Source organism: Stegodyphus dumicola, chromosome 1, assembly GCF_044657685.1.
Source record: "Stegodyphus dumicola isolate Sdum_Otavi_A_Nest chromosome 1, ASM4465768v1".
Lineage (NCBI taxonomy): Eukaryota > Metazoa > Arthropoda > Arachnida > Araneae > Eresidae > Stegodyphus > Stegodyphus dumicola.
Window position 1 is genome coordinate 271,368,832 of NC_140768.1, and position 26,563 is coordinate 271,395,394.

The 26,563-nt window shown below is 30.6% G+C and overlaps 1 protein-coding gene across 1 annotated transcript in view; it reads left to right on the plus strand.

Annotated features, from left to right (window-relative positions):
• LOC118195967 (protein saal1) overlaps positions 1-26,563 on the plus strand; it is a 55,549-nt gene that overhangs the window by 13,020 nt on the left and 15,966 nt on the right. The window contains exons 2-7 of the mRNA XM_035367312.2: positions 1,126-1,244; positions 7,294-7,428; positions 9,261-9,344; positions 15,490-15,569; positions 22,969-23,028; positions 24,133-24,248. Of these exons, the coding sequence (XP_035223203.1) occupies positions 1,126-1,244; positions 7,294-7,428; positions 9,261-9,344; positions 15,490-15,569; positions 22,969-23,028; positions 24,133-24,248 (594 nt within the window). The remainder of the gene's footprint in view (positions 1-1,125; positions 1,245-7,293; positions 7,429-9,260; positions 9,345-15,489; positions 15,570-22,968; positions 23,029-24,132; positions 24,249-26,563) is intronic.

Sequence of the window (26,563 nt, forward strand, 5' to 3'; positions counted from 1 at the left end):
CGACACACGAGTGGTCGTGTTTTAAAATTCAGAAAATATTTGTAATTGTGTGCTATTGTTTGCCGTATATTATTTTAATTTGAATACATTTGGCTTTGTAAATTTTATATCAGTTTTCATGGCAAAAAAATATGTGCAACCAGCTGATTTTGCTCGGATTCTCCAAGAATTATCTGATAAAGAAAAGGAAGACGAGGAAACCTTTGGATGGGAGAACAATAGCTACTTCCATTCCTTATTTTCTTTTATTTCTATTTTTTAGAAATAAATAAAAACATTAAAGTTTGTTTAAAGTGTGTTTTTGTAACAAGAAGTAAATTTCCTTGCAGAAGTACGTAATGCTAAACTTACTTTTTTTCCTACCAAGGTATTTTCCTTTTTTATTGTCTATACTTGTCATTGAATATTAAAATTAGCTTCAATTTAAAAATATAATTATTAAATAATTAATTTAAAATTTTCTATAAGGAAATACATCATTGCATTTTCATCTCACTAACATAATTTAAAAATAATTTACTTATATTTGAATGTGATATCATTTGTATTTTGCAATAATAAGATTAATATTTTATTTCTTAAAAAATTTATTATCAATATTCACTCATTTTTGTCGTTTTTCGTGCCAAACATGGTAAGATAACAGATGTCGTAAAAAATACGACGCACTCATGCTCATGTAAAATTGCCAAGCACGTGTGCTGGAAGGTTAATTTGGGGGCGGCAATCCTAGGAAAGTACATGGGCAGCCAATGGCGTATGAATGGCCCTGCCTTTAAAGTATACTTTTGAGAAAGTTATTCCATCAAAAGAGGCATAAATTTCATATTGACAGTTTTTATTATGAAACTGAAAAGAAATTGCATTATCAATAATGAGCAGAAATTTAATACAAGTTATTATTTCAGTTTGCAGTATTTATATTGCATAAGTTTAATGTCTGTTAGCTTTGTTTAAGATGTGTTAGCATTTTCAGCAGGAAAAGTTCAGTTCAACTGATTAAAAATTTATAATTGTCAGAATTATACTTTAAACATTTATGACTTAAGATTAGTTTTAAATTTTATCATGAAATTGTTTGTTTTTAATTTATTAAACTTGCTTTAATCTTTTACTATATTTCAGATCGCAACCCATCACCACCACCTGAGATTCTGAAAAATGAAAATCTTGTGCCTGATAGAGTTGGGAAAAGTGTATATAGTAAACAGTGGGTATATAAAACATTAATGGCTGTTATAGAGGTAATTGTAATTATTATTTTACATGTTATGGCTGAAAAAGGTTTTTATTTGAAAATACACAATAAATGCATAACATATAATTAATGACATATATTCAAATTTTCAGTAATTTTAAATTTTCAGTAATTCAAATTTTTAGTAATTCAACAATTGTATAAAATGTATTTAATCTTGAAGTAAATAACTATGTGTATAAAAGTGTTAATAATTATAAAACTGCATTATGTATTGTTCACTTTATCATGTATTGCTCAAGTTCTTCATAGAATGTTCCCTATAAAAGCATGCTTCTCATAGATAAATTATACTTGCCGTTTTATTTTGTTATAGTTGATGAATCAAGTAATATAATTCACAGTCATATTACAGATTCAGGTGGAAAGTATAATTTATGTGTTTTATTTATATTATTCATTAACAGGCACAGTCCAGGTCACTAAAGTCATACTAGGGTCTGAAAACCATTAAATATTAAAAAAAAAAAAAAAAAAAAAATAGATCTCACTCTGTGTCATAAAGCAATGCATGCCCAAAAGATCAAGTGAGATGGGTCTTTTCCTTTATAAATTCATCACTGATGACAAGTAAATTTTCTAGACAACTGTTGAGTAATTTTCTCCATGGTACTTATCAATTGATATTTTATTAACTAAACTTTTAATTAGTGACATAGTTTTTGTCATTAGATATTGTTGTGATGCACGAAAGTAAAAATACAGAAAATAATTTTATGAATGTGTGAAACACTATATACTGCTCAATATAAGTAGCTAAATGAACCCTTTACGTATCCACATTAGAACTATTCAAATTTGATGATTGGGTGTACTATGTGTATACTGACGGCTCAAATTTGTAGAGAAAACTAAATCAAGTGGACGTATTTATTGTGATCCCTTTTGCCATTACATTTACTTGAATATATCTAGTACCAACATTGATGATGATGGGAAAGCAAGTCAAACGTTTTGTTGAAACTGAGATATAGACTCATCTCACTCTCTTTGATGTGATTTCATCAAATTCTTTTACAGCCCCGATAGCTGTGGCTAACCAAGATGCAGGAGGCCCATCTTGGATAGCTGTGATTAACCAAAATGGGCCTGTTGCATGCTAGAATGAAAATTTTAGATCATTCCTGAATTATCTGTGGTACTGCCTCAAGCATATAGTTCTTCAGTGGGTTTCTTCCTATTTCCCTCCTTCCACATTTTTTTTTTTTTTTTTTTTGCTTCAAAATTTAAACATTTGTACTAATGTAGGTATTTGTAACATATTGTCATTTTCTAAAATGAGAGACACTGTGGTATGTGAGTATATACATTTTGGTGATTTTAAAATCACTTTCTATAGAAAATTTTGAATTCCGAGATCTGGAAATTTTTCACCGATTTTTTTCAGAATATTATAACATTGATAAATCCCATTTAAATAATGGTAATATTTTGGAATTATATTTAAGAAATAACATTAAAATAAAGCATTTTTATTTTTCGCTGTCATATTATAAAGTTCCATTTTGGCCACTTATTATATGTGAAAAATAAGCAAGGTATAATGCTATAAAGCGCCATTTACAAAACAGTTCTTAGCAAAAGCAAAATAGCTATGTAATTTAATGGTAAGAGTTTTTCCAATGTAATTGTCTCAGAATATTCAGAATTCTCAGAATATGCATCAGTTTTCTTCAGAGCTTAACCCTCTGAGTGGCACAGGATTTTAGATCCGTCATGAAGATGTATTTAAACAGTATTTATAAACTTAGTTTGTATAATTACGTATTTTAGTCTGCATTTTCATAAACTTACATTCATTAAGAGAATATTTACATTAATAAAGAAAGGAAAGCAAAATATCTTAAATTATAAGCTAATATATACTAAGTAGCAAAACTTCTGATGACCGGATAAACCCGGTCATAACGTTCAGAGGGTTAAATTGCGCCTGAGCCTATCAGAGTTCTGCTCTAGTACTTGTGCTCTAGTTAAGGAAATAAATCAGAATTTTACAAGGAGTACACCGGGGCCCTAGATAAGAAAACTGTGACACTTTTACATACCTGAACAAGATTTGAGTAGAAATTTAATATAAAAAATTTTATTTTTTGTATTAAAATTATATTAAAAATCACTTATTAAATTTTAATTATCTCTTCATATTGTTAAATTTTAACTTAAACTATTTAATTACTTTAAGCATTAATTATTGAATTATTTTAATAATTAATTATTTAGTTTTTTAATTATTTAGTTTTTTAATTATTTAGTTTTTTAATTAATTTCATTAGTCACAATGCAAGATAAATGCATTATGGAAAGGAATTCTTTTATTAATAAAGAAATTGAAAACTGACAATTTAAAAGATTCATCTAATACGTCTTAATGCATAATACACAGGGCTGGCACTAGGCATTTTCCCACCTGATGCAGTCTCTCTTTGGACCTTAAATTCTGCTGCCTAGTGCCTTTGTAAATTCTGCTTCCAGTGCCTGTTCTAAATTCTAAAAGCTTTGCCATTTCTAGACTTTGTTGCTCGGTGTGTCACTAAATTATAAAAATTATGCCACTATAACCGAACCTTACCATATATATTTCATATTTCTTCTGAATGTTCATATTACTAAAGAAATAAAATTAGCAACTTTTTCTATGCATTCTAAATGCATTTAGTTTATTTAGAATAACAGAAATCTTTAATTAAATCCAAAAATTCTAAAATGAAAAGGAAATGTGGAAGAAAGAAACTGAATACATAAAGAGAAAAAAAATTATTCTTCAAAGATATGTATGGTTATTATTATGTAAATTAACCATTTATTTATGATTTCAGCCTTTACTATAATTTTGCATTTCTATTTCCTCATATGATAGAGTTATTGAGTCAGCTTAAATTAAAATGTATCGTCTTTGACCATTAATCCACCTCTTTAATCTGAATTTGACAGTTCTTGTTTAATTACATCACCATGAGTTGTAATGAATTTTGTTAGCATCAGAACATGCCTTTATGTTCTAAGTTCTTTTTAAATAACAAGGCTTATTTAAACCTTTGTATGACATTGTGTAAACCTCATAGCTACATTGTAGAGAAGTTGACAAGTTAGGTGATAAAGCATGCAGAAACTAGTGAGAACATTGGTTTGCATATTGAGACAAATTTGTGATTGTCAGAACGGTGGCTTAAAGAGAAGGAAATCGGTATAAATTAGCCAAAATGTATTGTGAAAGGCTTCAAATTAAAAAGACACATAAATATTTTGTTAAGTGTCATTATATCATTTAAGAATCAGAGTCATAAATTACATATATTTTAAACTGTGAAATTTTATTAGATTGTGATTTTAATACGGCTTTTTTAACAAATATTGTTAAAAAATAAATACATTTTAATGGTGGCTATGTAAATCCATAATGACTAAGTTTATCTAACTACCTAATTTAATTATTTATAACTGACTGCTTACCCTTAAAAATTATCTCTGCATATTAAAATGAGTTATTGCCTTATATTAATCCTTACCGTAGTCACAAGACAAAACACAAAAATGTAAAAATTCATGTAAAACTTACTCTATGCATATGACTTAAAATAATGCAAAACAACTTATCACCTCTTATGCTTTAGTTGCTTATTGGAACCTTAAAGAATATTAACGGGATTACCCCCCACCCCTGGAACTCTGTACGATGCATCAGACAGAGCCCAACTAACTTTCAAAACTTGTCAACCATGCCTAAATCAGGCCTTTTAGGTTTGTTCTAATCAGCAGAGAGCCCATGAAGAGGGCTAAAGGAGCTATTGTACAGTGATAATCATAGACCTCTGTTTCTAAATCGTTATTCGTTCAACATACTGTATGTACTTAACAGACATAAATAAACTGACATCCATAAACTTTCAACATTCAACAACAACCTTAATTACTTATCTCTATAAATTTCACATATTTTTGTATTCACTTTATAAGGTATTTCTCTCGACTTCTTAGCATGCCTTCGTAAGTAGTGGTCAGCACACTTGACACATATTCGAGAGGCCTGTGGTTCGAGTCTTGGCGAAGGCATTGCTCATTTTTCATCTCTTCTGTTTTCAAAAAGTATCTAATGTCTCTACAATGTAATTCTCAGAGTCATTATACAATTCTTAACATTAATTCAGAAGTAGTTATGTAAACTATATATTTCTAATACCATAAAAATTTTTAATCTTTTTTCATAAAACAAAAAAGAAACATTATTACATGTTTATATTTCAAAATAACTTTAATTAATTATTTCATAATTGTGAAAAATTTAAACTTAAGTTTAAATGTACTTTATTAGCAAAAATACAAAATAAAATATACCAATAAAATTAATAAATGTGAAACCATTAAATGAAAATATCAGAATACTTCTGTTTTTATTCTTTGAATCCTATGTGTTCTTTAATCTCAAAACAATAAAACAATTTATATAAAATTTAAAATCCACTGTTGCAGCATCACTTTTGTTTTACTAAAGAAACAATGATTTAATACTCTTTGATCGAAAGGAAATAATTTGGATAAACATCTATAAGGCTGGATATTAAAATGCAGGAATCAGAAGAAAAACATTTCGTACAGTTCAACATGTGTGGAATAAATGACACTTGTTTGAAGACTTCTGTTAATTTTCAATACAAAAATGGAAGTATTTTACATATGGTAATTGAAAACACTTTTTACAAACACAGACTGATGGCTGAAACACCGAATCATTTTGTAGTTGATTTTAAATATTCTTATTGAGTTTGAAGCACAGATTGAATCACAGATGCGGTTATGCTATTGATTTAGAATTTCGGTCGTGAATTTTTCCATTCATGTTCCTGCACTTATGAATCCTAATTTTCTGCTCATTATGATTAACTTTTCAGGATTTTATGCCATCAACATTTCTACATATCTGTGCAATTACTTTTTCTACAACAATAAAGTCTACCACATCATCACATCGTAGCGAATGTCTGATTCATTACATATATAACTTGCTTTGAACTGGCCTTAAAATAGAAATTAAAAATAATTGTAAAAATAAAGATTTTAAGGAAAATTCTCTAGCGCAAGAAACTAGAAAAACCATTGAGTAAATCAAGAGTAATCTGCGAAACAAATATTAATTAAATTTTTGAGGTTTATTATTTGAGAATTCTTTTTATAATCTTTTTTAAATGTTTATTTTTAAATTTAATTTTGGGGTCCTATTGAAACATGTTATCTCTCTCTCTCTCTCTCTTTTTTTTTTTTTTTTTTTTTTTACAATGGCAGATTGTGAACAGTTACAGTGTAAGCCAGTCCATTAATCTATGCAAGGCCAGATGTGGTGGTCTCTTTATTATGGAGGCACCTAATAGGTGCGCCACCATCGCCTCCTATGAAGGGACGGACAGTTACAACCATGCCTTCTCCGGGATTCGAACCCAGGCCCTTCGGTATCGCAGTCAGGTTTCCCTAACCACTATACTGTCTGGGCGGCACATGTTATAAATTCAATTAATCATCAAGTTAAAATAGATATAATGATTAATTAAATCAATATATCTTGATGATTAATTAAATTTAAATATATAAAAAGTTAATTTGTAGCACTTTCAAAGCTTTGATTATTTAATTTTACTTAAATTATCATAATTGGCATTTTCTTTTAATTTTTATTTTTAAATGTTTCCAGTATTCACAATCATATAGATATTGTTCGAAAACATCACTGTGTGAAAATTCTATGGCTACTCCTTAAAAAAGATCAAGGAATTTTCTACTATTTTTTATATTTTATATCTGTTTTATTAATTTTATTGTTTTGTTTCAATTTTGAAATGTTTTTGTTTTAATTTTGATCTGTGTATTTCTTGTAAGAAAGTTGTCCCTTTTCATGATCTAATTTTGATTTAATTATTGTCTTTTGCTTATTTAATTAATTTTGCAGCATACTACATGATTTTAATAATAAGTATCTTAACTTGAAAATTATCAACTTATATATATATATATACACATTGATATTGTTAAATATTATTGTACCATAGGTGATTAAATCAACTGCTTCTGATAAGCCAGGGAATTCTGATAATTCTGCAGAAAAAAATGAGAATGATATGGTAGAATTAGATCCTAAAATTGAAGAAGATGCTTGTACATTGTGGGACATGGCAGCTAATCCTGTATGTTTTCTATGATTTTTGCAATAAAGAACTAGTATAAAATATTTCTTTCTTGAAATTTAATTTCTATAAAAAATTATGTGCACATACATATGATTTTTGTTAGCTTTGAGATCACTTTTCAGTATGCTTCAGTTTTCAATATGCTTCAATTTTCAATATGAATCATAGATTCTGGCTTTATTTTTTAAAATTATATTTTAATTTATGTAAGACAAGTATCTAAAATAATATAAAATATTTCCAAAAGTTAAGAAAAGTAATAAATATAATAAAATAAATGAGTAATGTCTACTATTCTAAACAGATGAAATGGTTTGAAGAAAGGACAATCAAATTTCACTTTTATTAGGAATGGGTTATTTGAATTTTTATGTTTCGTTTATATCCAATTATCTGTAGAATTACATTTTGTTAGCTCTCTTTAAGTTCCAAGTCCAGTTCTAAACATTCCTTTGTTACACTTTAACGTAATCAACACCATATCTGAAACCACAGCTCCATTTTTTAGCACCCCAATAGTGTTAAAATGCTGCATAAAATGAATCAATAAAAAACTTAGTCTTAATTCTTGAACAAATTTAGTCTTAATTGTTTGTTTTGCTTGGCATGACATTTTATCTTGCTTCAGAAATCACTGACTTAGCCAAATGGCCTGTGAACAGTTGAATTTTAGCTGAGTCTGTGGAAGCTATATCATTGGATCATATTTTAAAGCTACATAGCTTTTATTAGCTGTTGCAGTTACATAATTAGATTTTGGTTGTTCTTCCAGCAACTATGTTTTATTTGTATGGCTGTGAAGATCACACATAATAATCATATTTTCTTTAAATTAGTTATCCTGCACCTTTTGATATATGAAATGGTACATTTCAATACACACAAAGAAAAGTGAACTTTCAAAGTAAACTAGGTGTAAAGTATATTGATCATTCTTCTTTTGAGCCTTTTAGTTATTCCAGGGTTTTCCTATTGTACAGATCAAGCAAAATTTACCAATTGTTAATATCTGTCACATGATGAAAAGAAAAAAAAATTTTTTTTTGGGTAAAATTCTGTTCTGCTACATCTTACACATTCTATGTATTTCCAAAATAAGATTTGAATTGTGAAATTTTTTGATTATTTAATATTTTTAAAAAGTTGTCTAGAAAAAGAAAAACTGATATTTTATTTTTGTAACCTAGAAGTATTGAAAATTCCTCCCCACCCCGGAAAAAAAAACTACACTTCTCACTGTCATGCATAGGAAAAAATAGCACCTTCATTGAGTGAAGATTGTGTTCAGTTAGTTCTAATGCCTAACATCAAATTTTGAAAATACTTTTTATTATTTAAATTTTTATTCACTTATTTTAAGAAAGACAAAACATAGAAAATTACTGTCATCATCAACTGAGATAGAAAGCATTGTCTCAAAGGAAAAATGCTTAAAATGTTTGTTTTTCAAAAAACCCAGCAATGATTTTCAGTAGTTTTTTTGTAAGAAATAAGTGTTTTCAATATACGAAGTAGTATTCAACCAAAATTGTTTTGTGATTTTATTTATTTTTTTGGGGGGGATAAGTAACACCTTCTTAAATTCATTTATTATTTTCATTGCCAGTATTAATTTAATAACAAAGTGAACAATAATTCTTGTATCCTACACTACATTCTTTAAATATCTTAGTTTCCATGTAACTTATAAAAGTATCCTAAATTCATTTTGGCTATTACATTAACTCATTATAACATCCTTTTTCTTTAAGATGTGGGATCTTTAGTAGTAAGTATTTCACTTTATTAATTTATAATATATTCTTATATTTGATAAACTGATCTTTTAGGAAGTTGCTGATTTTCTGTATGAATGTGGAGCCCCTGATATCTTTCTTGATGTCGTTGATAGCACGAAAAGTCCAAGACTTTTGGTATATAACATTTTATTATTATGCATTTGTTAAAATTTACTTTTAACTAAAACGTGTATTTAATTTGATATGCTTGAACTCATATATTTTAATTAAAAAATATTATTTAATATTAAAGAATGGTTAAAAATATGTAAATTCTATATCAACAGTACTACAAAATTGAATATAAAAATTGACCTGTGTGATTTGCAAAGAGAATTCTTCAGTTAAAATATATTAGTGCTATAAGGTTGTATTTTAATAATAAATAATATTGAATTATTTTTTTTTAAAATGAGAATGTTAGAAATTTTAATTTTGACAACTTAACTTTCTGAGTGGCTTTCTTTTTACACTTGCAGACTAAGAATGGCATTTAAACAATATTAATTAACTATATTTATATAACTACTTATTTTATTTGTTGCATTCATTATCTTCTGTTTGTTAGGATGATGTCTAGATCATTAAGAAAAAACTGAACATAAAACACTTCAGGTAGCAATGTGCAATCGAATCCTGGACTTACCAAAAATGACTTACTTGACAATTTACCAAAAATGTCAAATTTTATGGAATAAGAGTTGGATTATTTTGAACTCCTAATATTTTACTGCATATTAGTTTAATGAAAGTTTGCATAATACAGAACACAGAAAGATACAAAATACCCTATATAAATAATTGTTAAAAGTTTAAAAATTAAATTTACATGCAAAACTGAAATAACTGGTAGTTCTTTGTAGAAATAAATCTCTTGATGTTAGACTGTTTCACTGATTTCATCTTCATGCAGCTTCATCACATATGTCATGGAGATACAAAATGTCCACAGCAGATGAATCTTGCTTCGCAAAGTAACAGTGCATTCCATTGAAGTAACAATCCATTCTTTTAATGGAATACACTGTACTAATAAGTTTCTTCACTGTGAATCCCCTTTGTCTTCTGATTCTTCATTTTTATCCCCATTCTCTTTCACTAGTGCAGCTATTTCACATTTATTAAACATTCATAGTTTTCCTTCTGTTCCATATATTTTAGAATGTCACAATGAGTAATTTCTTTGTGGCTTGGAATTTTCATCAGTAAGTCTACTATTTCATAGTTCTTTGTTTTCTTGAAACTTTTTTTTCTGAATGGTTCAGCAGATTTCTCCAGGAACAAATGAAGCTTATATGCTCAATTTCTTTCCCAGGTTCAGATATTAAACAAGTCTGTTTTGTTTAGTTTATTGATTATGTCACATCCTTCCTCCTCGGCTAAGACAAGAAATAAAAATATTTATGTGTATCTTTTCTTCAATGCTTCCAAAATGCCCTGGTCTGTTGATTGACATTTTAGAGTGCAAAGTCACATTAAAAGTGAAAAGTACAGCTGTTATGTTTTTGTCACATAGCTGTTCCTCATCAGGATATGATGAGGCTTTGTGTGCGAATGAGAAGTACCCCTTCCTAGCAATGTTTATAAGTTCTAAAAGTTTTCAGCTGAAGGAACAAACTGCTGATAAAATCAGCTTTGAAAAATGGCTACATTCATTTATGCATTTGACTAATTTCTATACAAAACAGGCAGATCTAGAAGATATCAGTCCCATTAGTGCACTTTTTATGTTTTTAAATGTGTGGAGACCTTTACATTTGCTAATGAGCACTAGTTTGAATTATGGCTGGCTGCCTTTGCATTGTTGCATCCTAGATTGTTCTTCCTTCTTTTATATCATGTAGGCTTTCTTCTGTTCTTCCTTCTTTTATAAACTGTGGCTGATGTCTTTCTCATGGATGCAAGAATTTTCAGAGGCAGCATTTAGAGATCAGATCAGACTTATTACAGTTGTAAACTGATTCCCAGTTAACTAATTTTCAATTATACTGTGGAAAGTTTTCCTGGAATTTATTAATATTTTTCAAATCAGCCAGTAGTTTTTTTCCTGCAAGCATTTAATTGTTTGATGCCATAGCACTTTTTTCACCTGTTGAGCCAGCCAACACTAGCAGTAGGCTCTCCTTCCTGAAACTCCTTATAGAATTTAAGGGTTTTCTTTTGCAAAATGTCTACCGAAATGGGTGTTCATTTTTTCTTTTTGCTACCTAAACCTCAAGTAAAGCACCTCACTCACTCTCTCATATTTACCACTTTTCATACTTTTACTTTGCATTAAACTATCAACATATGCTTCGTACACACATCAAGGCTTGATTTTGGACCTGTTCTTTTCCCACTTTATTATAGTAGTGCATCCAACACCTAAATCCATGGCATTATGTAAACACTTTCTGCTTTGTCAGTCGGTTTAAGGCATCCAGTTTCGTTTAAATTTTCTTGTTAATATCCTTTCTTTACAACACTCGTAAGCCTGGTTTAAACTGAGAAACTGTAGTGAAAAGGAACTTAAGGTTTAGCTTACAATATGATTCAACCATAAATCATTAGACAAGCTTGCTAACAACTAGCAACAGACAGGAATCTTTTGTGGTAATGACTTTTTTGACCACTTTGTTTCAGAGTAAGAATGGCTAAATTGAAATTTCGATAAAAAAGATAAAAATTTTATCATCAAATTAGTTTGATATTTCCAGGACTGAGTGTCAGAAATAGTATACTGTAAATCTCTGAACAGAGTGGGCAAATTTACGGGCATTCATATGCATAAATACCTACTATAACAATAATAATTCAGTAACCATGTAGGCGTTGTTAGAAATTATTACAGTCTTGATATTAGTAGAATAATAAATTTTTTCAGAGATAATGTTTTTCTTGATCAGTAGAAATCATTTAGTAACTTATAAAAAAAAAGGATTGTTGAGTGATATGGAATGTCAAGAAATTGGGAGATAAATTGGCAGGATTCTTCTGTAATATATGCCAAATGATGATAAGTCTCATATCAATATAAAAGCAGTCAAGTTTTCCAGATGGTTAAATATTTAAAAAAAGTTTTATAAATAATTTCTGAATAACAAAGAAAGTAATTTTTAAAATGCAGTATATTAAGGGTATTTTTTTTTTATGATCTCAAGCATTATGTGTGTTACATAATATAATTCTCATTCAAAGGTCTTCCACAAAAGTAACTCATTCTAAGCAGATTTCCCTTATAAAACTTTTTCAGTATTAATTATCAACCAGTTTTCTTACATAAAGTTGTGTCTGAAGAAAGATGTACAGAGTGTGTTTACATATTTTTAGAATAATTTCGAGACTGTTTAATTAAATATTTAAAATATAAAGAATATTTTTTTAAATGTTCAATCAGCTAGCCTCTTTTTCTGGACTTTTAAGTCTGCATTATGATATTTCCATAAAATTTCCATGGGTTATTGATTTCCATTTCTCTTCTGCTACTTTTCAGAGTCCATTTCCGTTGGCCCCTTTTTAAGAAACCAAAGGCACAATAGACCATAAGTAAAACATCAGAGCTTATATGCTTTTTCATTGCATGCATAGTTTTTCATGCATGTATACTTTACAACATATTTCTGCAAATTATGTTGAAAAAGTGTATATGTAATACATGTATCAGTCTCCATTTTTTCAAAGTATGCCTTGTTGCTTTATGTTGATGAAGTTTCATTCTTTGAACGTGATTGGTATAAAGAAATGGAATTTCTTCTGTAAATATTAGATGTAAAACTTTCTCTTGGTAGTACACTGAGTTGATTAACATTTTTTCCCTCTCTTATTTTTAATTTCCCATTGTAAAAGAATCTTGCAACAGTTTATAAACTCTTTACTGAAACTTGGTTTGTATTCACGGAATTGGCTTTGCACATTTTTTTCTCTTTATTTTGCGTAATAAATAGATCTTTTTTGTTGCAGTCATTTAGGTAAACCCATGCTTCATCAAAGGTCACAATGTATTTTGATTTATCTCCTGATAAATAATTTTCTTTACAGGGTTGTACAAATTGTTCTGCATTGAGCCATATGCCATAGAAAATGGTGTTAAACATAGTTTTTTAGCTTTTTTAAGTTGTAAATGTCTGTTTATTATTTTACTTATTGTTACTACAGATGTAGATAAAGACTTTGAAGCTGATTTCTATGTCGATGGATTTTTTTATTATTATCAACTACCGTAATTTCCGGAAGAAACGCTGCGGCGTTTATGTGTTTAAAACTTAAATTTTCAGCGGGTGTGGCGTTTCTACCCATGCGGCGTTTAGGTGCACTAAAAATAAAATATTTCCTATGATGGTCATTGTACATAGTTTGGATGGCCTTGTCATTGTGCATAGACTGGTGCTGTTCCCACACAAAAGACCACTCAGTTGATTTTTGCGAACGTTATTTTGTTTACATTCTTTCCCTTGAACGGACCTACATGCCTTATTCACCCTAAACGAGATCTCAGAACAATAACATTCTTCCCCCTTTCAAATCAACATTCTCATCAGTTTGAATAGTCTCTCTTCTCTGCCATTCGATGAATCTTCCAGGACCCATCCTCTCCCCACCCCTGCCTTTTCTGCAATTTTTTTCAAAGGCGGACACGACTCCACCTGCCTCGCAATAACGAACTCTGACATATTTCCCCTTCAGCATGAATGGATTTTTTCTTGGCATTCTGCCAAATACAGATCCCATCACTAATTCAGAAGTCAAACAACAAAAATCAGCGTTATATTTACAAAATTTTCACAGGACTAGTTTTGATGGTTTTACCGAACCACAATCTTCAGCTGCAAAACCGCAAGTTGCGGTTTTGCAGCTGAAGATGGTGGTTCAGTAAAACCATCGAAACTAGTCCTGTGAAAATTTTGTAAATATAAATACCGAACCACCATCTTCAGCCGCAAAATTTGCGGTCATTTGCGGTTTTGCAGCTGAAGATGGTGGTTCGGTAAAACCATCAAAACTAGTCCTGTGAAAATTTTGTAAATATAACGCTGATTTTTGTTGTTTGACTTCTGAATTAGTATTTATTCGGCGTGTTATTGTGTCTTAATTACAGATCCCATCAGTTTGGGTACAAGTACTTGTTGGATAGTTTTTAAGTAAGAAGGGAGCGGAAAATTTTTGAAAATGTCTCTAAACGGCACAGAAGCTATACATTTCTTACCTTTAATTTATTTTTGAGTTATGGTTTCATTTCATGCATTTTTCTTTACTGCTATGTCATATATCAGGACTTAGGTTGAGTTTTTGCATCTATACAGCCCACGATGATGTCACGCGCAATTTAATCTATTGCGGCGTTTCTGTGTAATTTAAATTTTTTTCCCGCCATTTTTCTCTAGTGCAGCGTTTACACTGATGCGGTCTTTCTTCCGGAAATTACGGTATTTAACTTTAGAAACAGTGCATACCTTTTTTGGGTATTTGTTTGGAGCCCTCTTCCCTTGTAGAGGTAATGATTGACTGTTTTCTCCTTTTCGAATGATAATGTTGCCTATTTTGCACGTTTTCTAATTAATAATGTTGCTAATTTTAATACTAGCCTTTCAGAATGTTTTTGAATTATGGAATAAGAATTTCAAGCCACAGTTTGTTTACATGCCACATTTTGAAAGAAAACTAAATTTAAAAGTTGTAGACAATACATTTCCAAATGATTGCTTGTTGTTGCGTGTTCCTTGATCTATTACACCAAGATATTTTACTGTACATTTATTTAAAATTTATTTGCAAGCCGTATGCCACTTGGCATATTTACAAGTGTTATGCGTCCTGGCATGTACATGATACACACATTCTGCCACCTGGCATGTAAATTGATACATCATACTAGTTTTCTGCCACCTGGCAGATACGATTCAATTATGTCAATTTAGCGGTAATATGCCCGGCATTTTGGCGTGTCCGCTCCACTTACATTGTATAATGCAACTAACTGTGCGGTGTGTCCTCTGGGTACAAATCACCGCAATCACCAAAACATCTGTATTTCTCATTTCCAATAATAAGCTGTCGCTAGAAATTATTTATTCCAAAGTATTTGCTTTTTTTTTACAAAAATATTCTTATCGAAATCGTTCAAAAAATGTGTAAACACCCCCTGTATTTATATATGATGTATATAATACCCAAGCTCTGTATTTTAACTGTAATCTTATTGTCCACATGGGCTTTGACATACATTATTAAGTCAATTTATATTTTTAGTTATTGTGTTGCAGAATAAACATATTCATTATTTTCTGTAATCTGAATATTTCAGGAAATTGTTATAGGTATTCTTGGTAACATGACTTCATTTGATGCTGTATGTCAGAATCTTTCAAAGAATAAGCAAGCAGTGTAAGTATCATGCTGTTTAAAGGTACATAAATTTTTAAGTTGCATGCTAAAATTTTGCTGTTTGAAATTTAATCATGGGCTATTATTATGAAGAATATGGGACACTTTGATATTAGGAAAACTATAGTTCTAACTTTTTATTTATACTTTCTATATATGTTACATTGCAATACTTGAGCATTTATTTATCATGTAGCTTGGCAAGTGTTGCCATTTTGTAATCATCCTTGTTGTCTAATGTGTTGTTGTACTATATCTCTAATGAAATTCAAGGAAATAATTATTTCATATTAGCAGCAAATATTGTCGCTAGTCTGTCTCGGACAGAGGAGAATATTTACGAGTAGCACATGCACATTAGGTAAGCGATGCTAAATCATCTGAAAAACTATTTCTGTTTTATTTGTTAAATTTCTTTATATATCATTTTAGATTTATTATAGTATTTGAATAGAACATGTGGCAATGATTAGATAATTCTTCAGATGATATAATTTTGTGCATTCTGAGTTATAAAATGAATGAGATGTAACACTGTTAAGTGAACCTAGTGCTAGAGTCAGTCTCGCTATGTTAAGTAAATACAATAAAAAGTCCAAAATCCGACTCGTCGGGACTTCAGCGATTCCGGATTTGAGATTTTTCTGGATAATAGATCATCAATTTAAATCTGGTAAGATGGCATGCAGAAATTATACAATTAAAAATATGAAATCTTAATTTATAAAATAAAGAACAATTATGATCTAAAAGGCATCAAAATTTACAATTGTTTTGTTTCTACTATCGGTATCTGAAGGTAAATACCGATACAGAAACAGACATGGTGAAACCGTAACTAACTAAATACCAAACTGAAAATAAACTCTTATGGCTAGTTAATTTTAACATTTTCAGTGATCATATAAGTGAAATTATTTGCGTTGCGTTTTAAGCATCCGGGACCGTGTCATGAGAGGATCGGATAAACAAGAAGTAAATACAACATAAATGAGGAAACACATAAATAGATATAAAGAAAACAATAAAAATAGGTTTCCAGATTATAATAGAAGTTTATTCAGATTCCTCAAAATTTTTAATTAAATTTCACATCCTAGGTAATCAATACTCAATTCCTTATTTCAGTTACACATGTGAACTAATCAATTTATATCATTTACACATTCAAATTAAGGATTTACAAATTTCATTCTCGTTTCAATTAACTTGATGAAATTAGTCTCAGAATTCACTTTATGACCCATTTAATTTAACTTTAACCAGAACTACTGCAGTAAATCCTAGGATGGTCAAAAACACATTGCTTTCTTCAGGTACATCTCTGAAATTCAACATCTATACTAAGGGTAATTTCACAAAAACAAACTATATTTTTATACCAAAATTAACATATTAAGATTTTCCATTAGTCTGTGTAATAGAAAGACAGGGAAAGGGGGTAAATTTTCAGCCATTCAGAATTAATTTAGAGATTCAATATGAAGTATAAAGTCCTAAAGAAAGTTCTGGAATTTCTTTAAAGTTCATAGGAATAAATGAAAACACAGGAAAAAAAAAACTTATCTTTAAGTAGAAATCTTGAAGTGGAGGAGAACTTTATCTTTAAATCTATCCTGTCGGCACCTGGCAAATCCACACCACAGGGACTCAAAACGGCATGGCAATAAATTGCATCACACTCAAGGAAAATCAGCTACACTGTCCACAGAAAATTGGCGGATTTGAAGAATGTGTGAGCCATTAGAATGGAGTGCCATAAGTAGCAGTCCTGCTTCATTCCTGTAAGAATATTTGCAGCAGCTAGGTAACTGGCGTGGCTTATGATCTGTATACAGTTCAATCAGGTATCGAAATTCAATTCATAAAAGCTGGAGAGAGCATATTAGCAACTCCCTGCTCTTTTGCAGTAGACAGCGACTCTGCCTCAAGTTTGGAGTCCTTCCAAGGGCACAAGACAAGGAGTCCTTTGGTGCAAGATATTCAGAAAATTCTTCTAAGTATCCCACCAGATGACACCTATCCTGATCTGGGTTCCAGCTCATGTGGGTATTACTGGCAATGAAGCGGCGGACCTCCTTGCGAAATCGGCTGCCAATGACTCCAGTAGATTGGAAAACGCAGTAAGTGTTCCGCAGTCCTATTTAAAAAAAAACCACACTCAATAGCCTTTTTCAAGAATGGCAGAAAAGATGGGAAAGGGAAAGCACAGGGAGGAGAACCTACAAGTTCTTTCCAAAAGTCACGTGCTCAGTTAATACATACAGCGGAGCACAAACTCAATTCTACACTGGCCATGGTCCCTTCCCACATTACCTTAAGAGATTCGGCATACGAGCATCAGATTTGTGTGAAGGTGGTGCGGTAGGTGATGCAGATCACTTCCTCTTCAACTGCCCACAAACCGATAAACTGCATTTAAAAATGCCAAGCAGTGAATACTGGCCGCAATGGGCGGAGAATACCCGCGGCAACAAGCAGACGAAAACTAAAATAGAGGAGGTAATCAGGCTTTGCTCAGCAAGATTCTAAGAAATTCTCCCCCTCTCTTGAGAATTGTATCTTCGCAGCATAATTTTAATAGCAATTCAAAATACTACAACTGAACATCAACACTAGGAAAATAGCTCACCCCGTAGAATAATAACAGGACTGTAAGAGCAAAACTATTGTAATGTAAGCATATTACTATCCAGTTTATATGTACTTGATAAAAATAATATTGTAAAGCAGTTTAAATGATATTGAAAATCCAGTCAATGTGTAAATGAATTACAAGTTTAATTTTGATTATCTCAGTAAAAGTATTGTAAATATGAATTCATATAATGTCTAAATGTACACATAGCTGTCATGATTTTATGTATCTATCATATGTAACTTGTACAAGATAATGATTGTAATCAACATATCTATGCTTATTCACAGGCCTTGTATGCCCATGTAATATTTATATGTATATTTTTACACGGAGGAAATTTTCCCTTCTGCCAGGATGACTACTAACACTGTAAGACTTTTACAACAAAGTCAGGTCAGTGGTTATCTCAGGCGGCGCTCTGCCAGTAATAAATGTCTAATTCAACCAGAACAGAACGGAAAAATATAAGACGACTGTCCATAATTCAAATCTTTCATTTTCAGAAGATTTTGCTCAGCAATCATTCTTGCATTTTAGCGAAACACGCGGCCAAGAAGCATATTGCCACTCCCCGCCAGAAGCACAGCTTAGCAAGTGAATTACATCTGTCTTTCTTTTCTCACCTCGCAACACCACAAGTGTACAATCTCATTGTCAGTCAACAAGTGATTCAAACTAAAATTTTCTTCATCTCCATCAAAACACGGACTCCCATAATGGCTTCATATATCGCCCCACTATTTGGGACTAAATTTGCGTTTCTTCCCCCGAGTGACAGAAATAAGGTGATACACATGCATGCCCCTCTTCACTTAACCAACAACCTGGCACCCCGATCGCCAAACAAGATGACTAACATCGAAGGTGAAGTGGCAACCTCTGACCTTTCTGTCACGTACCTCCTGTCCAAAAGGTCAATTGCACAAAAGAAATTTGTTCTCGAACTTTCCAAAGAGCAAAATAACCCGTAAAAATCATAACTTAGCAAAATCGCCTCTCTTCCTGAATTCTTATCACAATGGCAGGAAAATAAGTAATATTCTTAGAAGCTAAATAATTCTTAGAAGCATCTGTTTTTTCCCAAAATTAAAGCATTAAAATAATAATTCAGAATTAAATAAAATTAAGATTTTCTTAAATCAGAAAAATAATTCACCTGGTTATTTTATAACGTGATCAAACAATTATGTACACAACACAATAAAAAGCTTAATATTTATTTGTTTGCTTTATTAAACATTTCTTTCAATGTAAGTTGCTTCCATAAAAAATTTAAAAAGTTCCCTTTTCATATGCCGTATGCAGTTGACTTTCCAATGCCATACTCTCCTCGCATAATTTTGAGATGGATATGCCTTTATCCATTTTTTGCAGCAATTCCACTTTTTGTTTAATGGATATCGAAACATGGTTTCGCTTTGTAGATCCTTTGGCAACTCCAGAATTGGAAACTCTTTTCGACATAATTGAAAGTTAAAGCTTAGTTTTTATAAAATTGCAGTAATAATAACAGTCTGTAAAAAATAATAAGCTGGATCAAATTAGAAGATCAGGGAGCAGCACAGTCTGCTACATTAATTGAAATGCCTTAGAATCAGTAAAGGTAATTTTAGCCTAGCTTAATAGCATGCGTTATACATTATTGGCTGTGTATCACAAGATTGGCGACAAAAGCCAAGTTGTTCCACTAAATTTTGTCTTTCTCCTATTGCGTACTGAATTGTATTAGTTATTTACTATACCTGCGTTTATTTCTTGCACATGCTTAAAACTAATCTTGAGTCCTGAATAAATAAACTCCCACATATACTTAAGGCTTTATCTAGGGCCGGCGCTAGATACCACCTGGTGCAATCTCTAAATTCTGCTACAAAATGCCTTCCTAAGTTCTAAATTTTCGCCGCGCCTAAACTTCCAGTGCTTTCCCCCAATTATAAAAAACTTCTCATCCCTTAATTTTGCCGCTCAGTGCTTTCCCAAATTCCAAAAATTGGGTCTTCCTAATTTTTGGAATTTGCCACCGCTTCTGGGTTTATGGTGAATAACATATCAGTTATTCTTAATTAAAGTAGCACTAAATGTAACCTCTTGGCCTATGAGTTTCAATAACAAAATCTATTTTTAGCATATGAAAAGAAATTTTTGTTGAATGTTTCCTCGTCAACATTTCTTAGAGTATTTAAAAATCGATAATCATCGCAAAGCCTAATGTTAGCATAAAAGGTTGCCATACTCTTGTTATTCAATTCCTAATATAAAAAAAAAGTTTAGACATCACTGCATAAGTTATTAATGAAGCTGTCATGTATTGATAAACATGCAATGATGAAAGCAAAATATAATAAATAATGACTCACCAGGTCGGCATCAGGGATATAAAATAGGTGAATGTTTCAGTTTGAGAAGTAATGCCAAACAGACACTTAGCTGCAGAGCCAAATTATTAATCTCACAAATTTATGCTTACATGATTAATGTTTTTTCATAACGATGTATTTTAGTGCCTAAGTAAAATTAAGAATCGGAATTTTTAAGTGAAAATCTCCGCACGTTTTATTATGGAAGGAAAAATCAAATGTGTATGCGTTGAGCATACCCCCCCCCCCCCCCCGAAAGAAAAAAGCTTGTGGCTTTGATGTCCGGATTTTAGATCATTCTGGATAATGGATGTCCGGATTTCGGACTTTGTACCGTATAGTGAATTTTAAAGAGTGTGTTTGTTATACTGTGGTTTGTGTGCTGTCGACAAAGTAGATTTAATTCAATTCAATGAGTTTAAATGGAATGGAGGAAAATATGCGTATGATTAAATATTCCATACAAGGAAGTCATGTTGTGTACACATCAGATTTTTTAATAAAAGTGTTTGTTTCATATATGGAATTATAGATTTTATTTTTCTGAGAGTAGCAGCATTCAAATTGAGAAAATAGCTTAATTGAAATGAGAGATGTGCTCCTTATGCGCCTTGGCAGCTGATCTATCCTGAAATTTCCAAAAACTCTTGATTTACCAAACCCATGCCTGTGTCTGTATAAGTATGGTTAAGAAAGTTCGCATGAGTTGTCAGTTTGATTTTCAAACTAGTTGCTATTCAGCTATGATATTTAATGTTAGCTGGATTGTGAGTTTACTCTGTAAGGGATTTTGAAATCTACTGATGATCTTGTGTAGTAAGGAAGAATAGTTTAACATTCATATTCAGCTTAAGCTGTATTATAACTTGCAGCAATATTTTATATACCGTGTTTGCTGGTGTGTAAGACGCACCCCCTTTTTTATACACATTTTGGAAGGATAAAACTTTACAATGAATTTACAATATTTTAAAAATAAAGTAATGCTTTCTTCAAATACTCAATCTATCTGGGAAAGAACACCTTTTAATCTTCTTCATCAAAACCCAGACACTCATCTCCAGAGATAAATGAAGAGTCACTTGGAACCTCTTCTAAATCAGAATCTGAGTCCTCATACAGCAAATTATCCTCTATACCATCCAGTGCATTACTAATGCCACACTCCTTAAATGATTTAACCACTGTCTCTGTTTTCACAGCATCCCATGAAGCTTAGACCCATTTACGAACGAGGTATCGATGCAATAAGCATTGACGTATAAGATGCTGTATTGATGTATAAAAAAAAAAAAAAAAGTGCATCTTATATGCCGGCAAATACAGTATATAAAAATTGCAGAGCTGCCCACCTTCCAGATGAAGCTGGGAGACTTGTAATTTTTCATCAGATCGCCTGGTAAATTAACAAATTGCTCAGTTTTTCATTATTTAAATTTAAATCATCCTTTTAAGTATAACTTTGGAAGAACAAGTGATTGCTAAATGTGAAAGACAAAGAGAATCCGATAAAAATTTTTTTATTCTAAATCTTTAAAGCTAAGATGTTAACAATATTTTCTTCTTTTCGTGAAACATAAATTATGCAAATTTCTTCTTCCTCCTGGGGATTTTAAGCATGCCTTTTCTGATTATTTTAAATTTGGTTTGATAAATATATTTTTTTCTTCTTCTGTATTCATCTGTATAAGGTTTTAAGGAATTTTTAAAACTGAATAAATCAGTTAGAAAACATGAAATAAAAATTAGGGTAATGAATTAAATGTTATACTTCATTATATTATAAATAAATTTAGTGATGCATATTATACATTATAGAATCCTTTCCTCCCAACTTTTCGTGTTTTAAGACTGGTAGATATGAAAACGTGATAATGAATTTTTTTAAATGAAACTTTCAGAACTTCTCTTCATGTAGAAAAGAAACCTTTGTCCCTGTTGAAAATATTTTTCAGTTTTGAGAAGTGAAACTGAGTTCTGAGAAATTCACATTTTTATATCTAACAGTCTTAAAACATGAAAAGCTGGGAGCTTTTTCATGCTACACAGCAATATAACTTGAAGTGGATTCTGTAATGTATAATTTGCATCATTGAATTTATTTATAATATAATGCTGACGTAAAATACATTATAAATAAATTCAACTGTTTCATTACATATTATTACATATAATGCACTTATTTGTTTGTCGTAAAAACATTTATAATGGATAGGTTCTGAATATAAGGAAACTTTTAATTTTATACTTGTGTAACTGTAAAAAGTCTATTTGTAAATGGATATTAAATCAAACATTTTTCTTTGATTATATAAAAGACCATCATAAAGTAAGAAGATATTTTCAAATATTCTGATTGCTTTAATTCCATACTGAATAATATTTTTTTTATATTATTTAGGTATTCTACTCTTATGTTATCTGGTACTTCAGATTCCCCTACATTACTGCAAGTTTTTAGGTATCATTTTTATTGTAATAATTTACAAATTCTTTATTGCTCAGAATTTGTATTGACGTTATTAAGATAAACTTTGTAAGAGATTTCCTGTTTATGCATAAATTAATCTTATATAAATACATGCATATGTTTCTCTAAGGAAAAACAGCAGAACAAAAAAGATCAGAATGTGAAACATAACTGACTTTTAGTATCTACGCCAAATTTTGAATAACCAAACTCGAACACGAGTACCTAGAAACCTGAGTTTTGAATTTCGAATTTGTTTTATTATCTGTTTCATATTTTGTAAAATTTTTACGAATTTTTGATTAACAAACTGAATTTTAAAATGGCAAAACTGTAGGGGGGGGGGACAATTTTATCTCTAGCATGTGAGACTGTGTATCTGAAATTCTAAAAATAGGCTCTTTTAAAATTATTTTGTGATATTGCTGTTGAATTAAATTTTATGGTTTAAGTGCTAAGAACATGATATTTAATAAATAAAGGTAACACACAAAAGTTAAAAAAATACCCTTTTGGGCATAATATAAATCTGAAAGGTCTCAGATTTTTTTTAATTGATAATTTTTTTCTAATTACCAATTACATAAGATTCAGGCTATATGCTCAGAAACATGCCATAGTATAATGCTACACACAATTAAATGGCGTTGGTAAGCATTAATGAAACATTTGTAGAGGCATCAATGTTTATTTGACAAATTGGAAATGAAAGCACTGTGGCAAATGGAAATAATTTAAACAAAACCTTACCCCTATTTAGCTTGAAATTCATTGTTATCATAGAAAGATATAAATGACTTTCTATGTATAAGAGTTAAACAGTATCAATTGTGTGTAAATTAATATAAATACAACAGAAAGAGCAGACAGTTACTTTTAAGTTTAATAAAACGTGGTCAGATTAGGTTGAAAGAGCAAATTATGCTTTGATTTTGTTTACTTTAATTTCATTTTATACACAGCTATTTGGATCATTCTGTTTATAATAATGTCATGTTATATCTGTTATTTTATAATACTTCAAATTTTAATCCTTAAGGTATTTAGATATATTTGGGATTGCAAACTGTTACTAATTTTTATCTTTTTCTATAGATTAATTCAGTGTGGTGTTGCAAATAAAAAAAGTCAACATTTTTGGTTTGATGCTTTTGAAGAACATCCTTTTTTCATGGAAAATATAAAATTCATTTTTGAAAATAGTTTAAATGGTAAATGTTAATAAAACTTTTCATGTTTATATATTAACAGTTTTTTAATTGCTTAGTTCAATAGAGATTAGTTACTGATAATTTGTTGTAAATACATATTTATTTCTAATTACTTTATTGATAAAACTGTCTGTTTTAAGAAACAATAAAACTTAAATTTTGGTTTCATTTTCATAAGATTTTATTTTATAATATTTTTTTCTACTTTAAGTTTTACATTGTTTTGTACAAAAAAATTATATTACACTGTGTTCTATCTAGTCTTTCAAATAAAAGAGCCATTCATAGTAGAATTACTAAATCTGCAGAGCATTGATAGTTTATTGCATGTTGGGTTCACTTTGTTAGCAGAACAAGCTGGTATACATGGGTGTGCTCATGATTTTCCTTTCTGTAACATAAATTTAAATTAGTTTCCCACTGAAATTTTTCCATGAGAGCTCTTTTTTTTCTTGACAGGTCACTTATATATGTATTTTATGGATTTTTTTTTTTTTTTTTTTTTTTTTTTTTTTTTTTTTTTTTCCATTTCACTGAACTTTCACACTGGAAAACTTTTAGTGGTTTCATGTAGATTCCCCCCTTCCCCCCATGAGGAACTGAAAAAATAAGATGTTGGTTGAACTGGAGGATATCTAAAATAAAAATTGTCATTTGCAGAACTGGTTTAATGACAGATGTTAGTGCAGTCTTACCAATTATGGTGATCATTTGTAACAACAATGTTCTATTACAGAGACTGAGCGAAAAAGAGGCCCTTTTTAGGTTAGAGTATGTTAAACCCACTTTCATTGTAGTGCCCACTTATTAAAACCTTTTTATATTTCTTTAGGACATGAGGTGCTGTTAAAGGAAGCATCAACTGTACAACTGTATTTTTGTACAAAAGCAACAACTTTGAAAGTGGATTTATTACATTATTTATGTGAACTTATTGGTCCTTCAATGAATTTATATAGGGATAAATAATCAGATGAACATATATAATTATCTATACTATTAATATATAATTAAAAGCACAAGTAGCAAACCTAATCCTTGTTTAACCAAAAGCTACAGACTAATATAAAGATATGTGATTAGAAGAAAGCTGAACTTTAAACAATAAAATTTAACAATCTTTTGTAATGTTATGAATTGATAGAGGATTAGCTGATGATATTCTATTTATGTTACCATCCTGATTTCTGACTTCTATTTGCCCCAATTTCAGGTTTTACTCACTTATAATGTTTGTGTTAATCACATATAATAATTTTACTCGCATATAATGTCCACATATAATTGTATGTAATAATTACTCACATATGATGATCACATATAATGTTTACTCAGACGAATGTTGTGGAAAATGCAGCACCATGAAGGAATTGTCAGAAATGTATGGAAAGGAATTATCAGAAATGTATGAAATTTATTTCTCATATTACTGATATTAGTAAAAATAAATGATCAAATTTACAAAACAAAAACAAAAAAAAAAAAAAAAAGAATGTCAGAAATCACTAGTTGATCTGTCCACGCTGAGCGATAAGAGCCTGTACATGTTGTGGCATTTAATCATACAGGTTCTGAATGTAATCCAGGGGAATGGCATTTCATATGACTTCAGCTTGATGCCAGAGTTCAGTGTGTGCTTCACAACCTGTATGAGCTTTTCGCTGCCTGATGAAATTCCAAACATGCTTAATGGGCGACATATTCAGTGAATATGAGAAACCTGTTGTTAAAGAAGATTTGTGCAGTCTCAGAAACATGTGCATAGGAAACATGACAGAAACGTGCATATCCTGTTGAAATACAGCACCTAGAATATATCGAAGAATGGGGAGAACCTCTGGCTCCACAAACTTCCTTTATGTAGCAATCACTTTTGAGGATGGGATTGACAATTTTAACCCAATAGCTACTCACACCACGATGTGAGGTATTTGTGCGGTATAATGCTGAATAACACACTGTGGGAGCAGACATTCCCCTCTATAACATCTGACACATACTCTTCCATCATTGTACTCCAGATTGTAGCAAGATTCATCGAAGAAAATATTTGTTGCCATGCCCATTGAAGTCAGAGGCATTTGTGATTCATTGACAGGGAAATCCTGCATAGAGGAAGCCTTGTATGCAGTTCATGCTGCAGCAGACAGTGATGAACCTTGGAGCTAGACAACACAACATTGTGCTAACACACGAGAGGATGCTGTACAATTCCTTACACTATTTGCAAATGAGGTGTCTGTCGTTCTGTGCCGTTGTGCATGACTCACTACCAGGATTTTGCCTTATTTGATTCTACTCTGTCCATTTCTTCC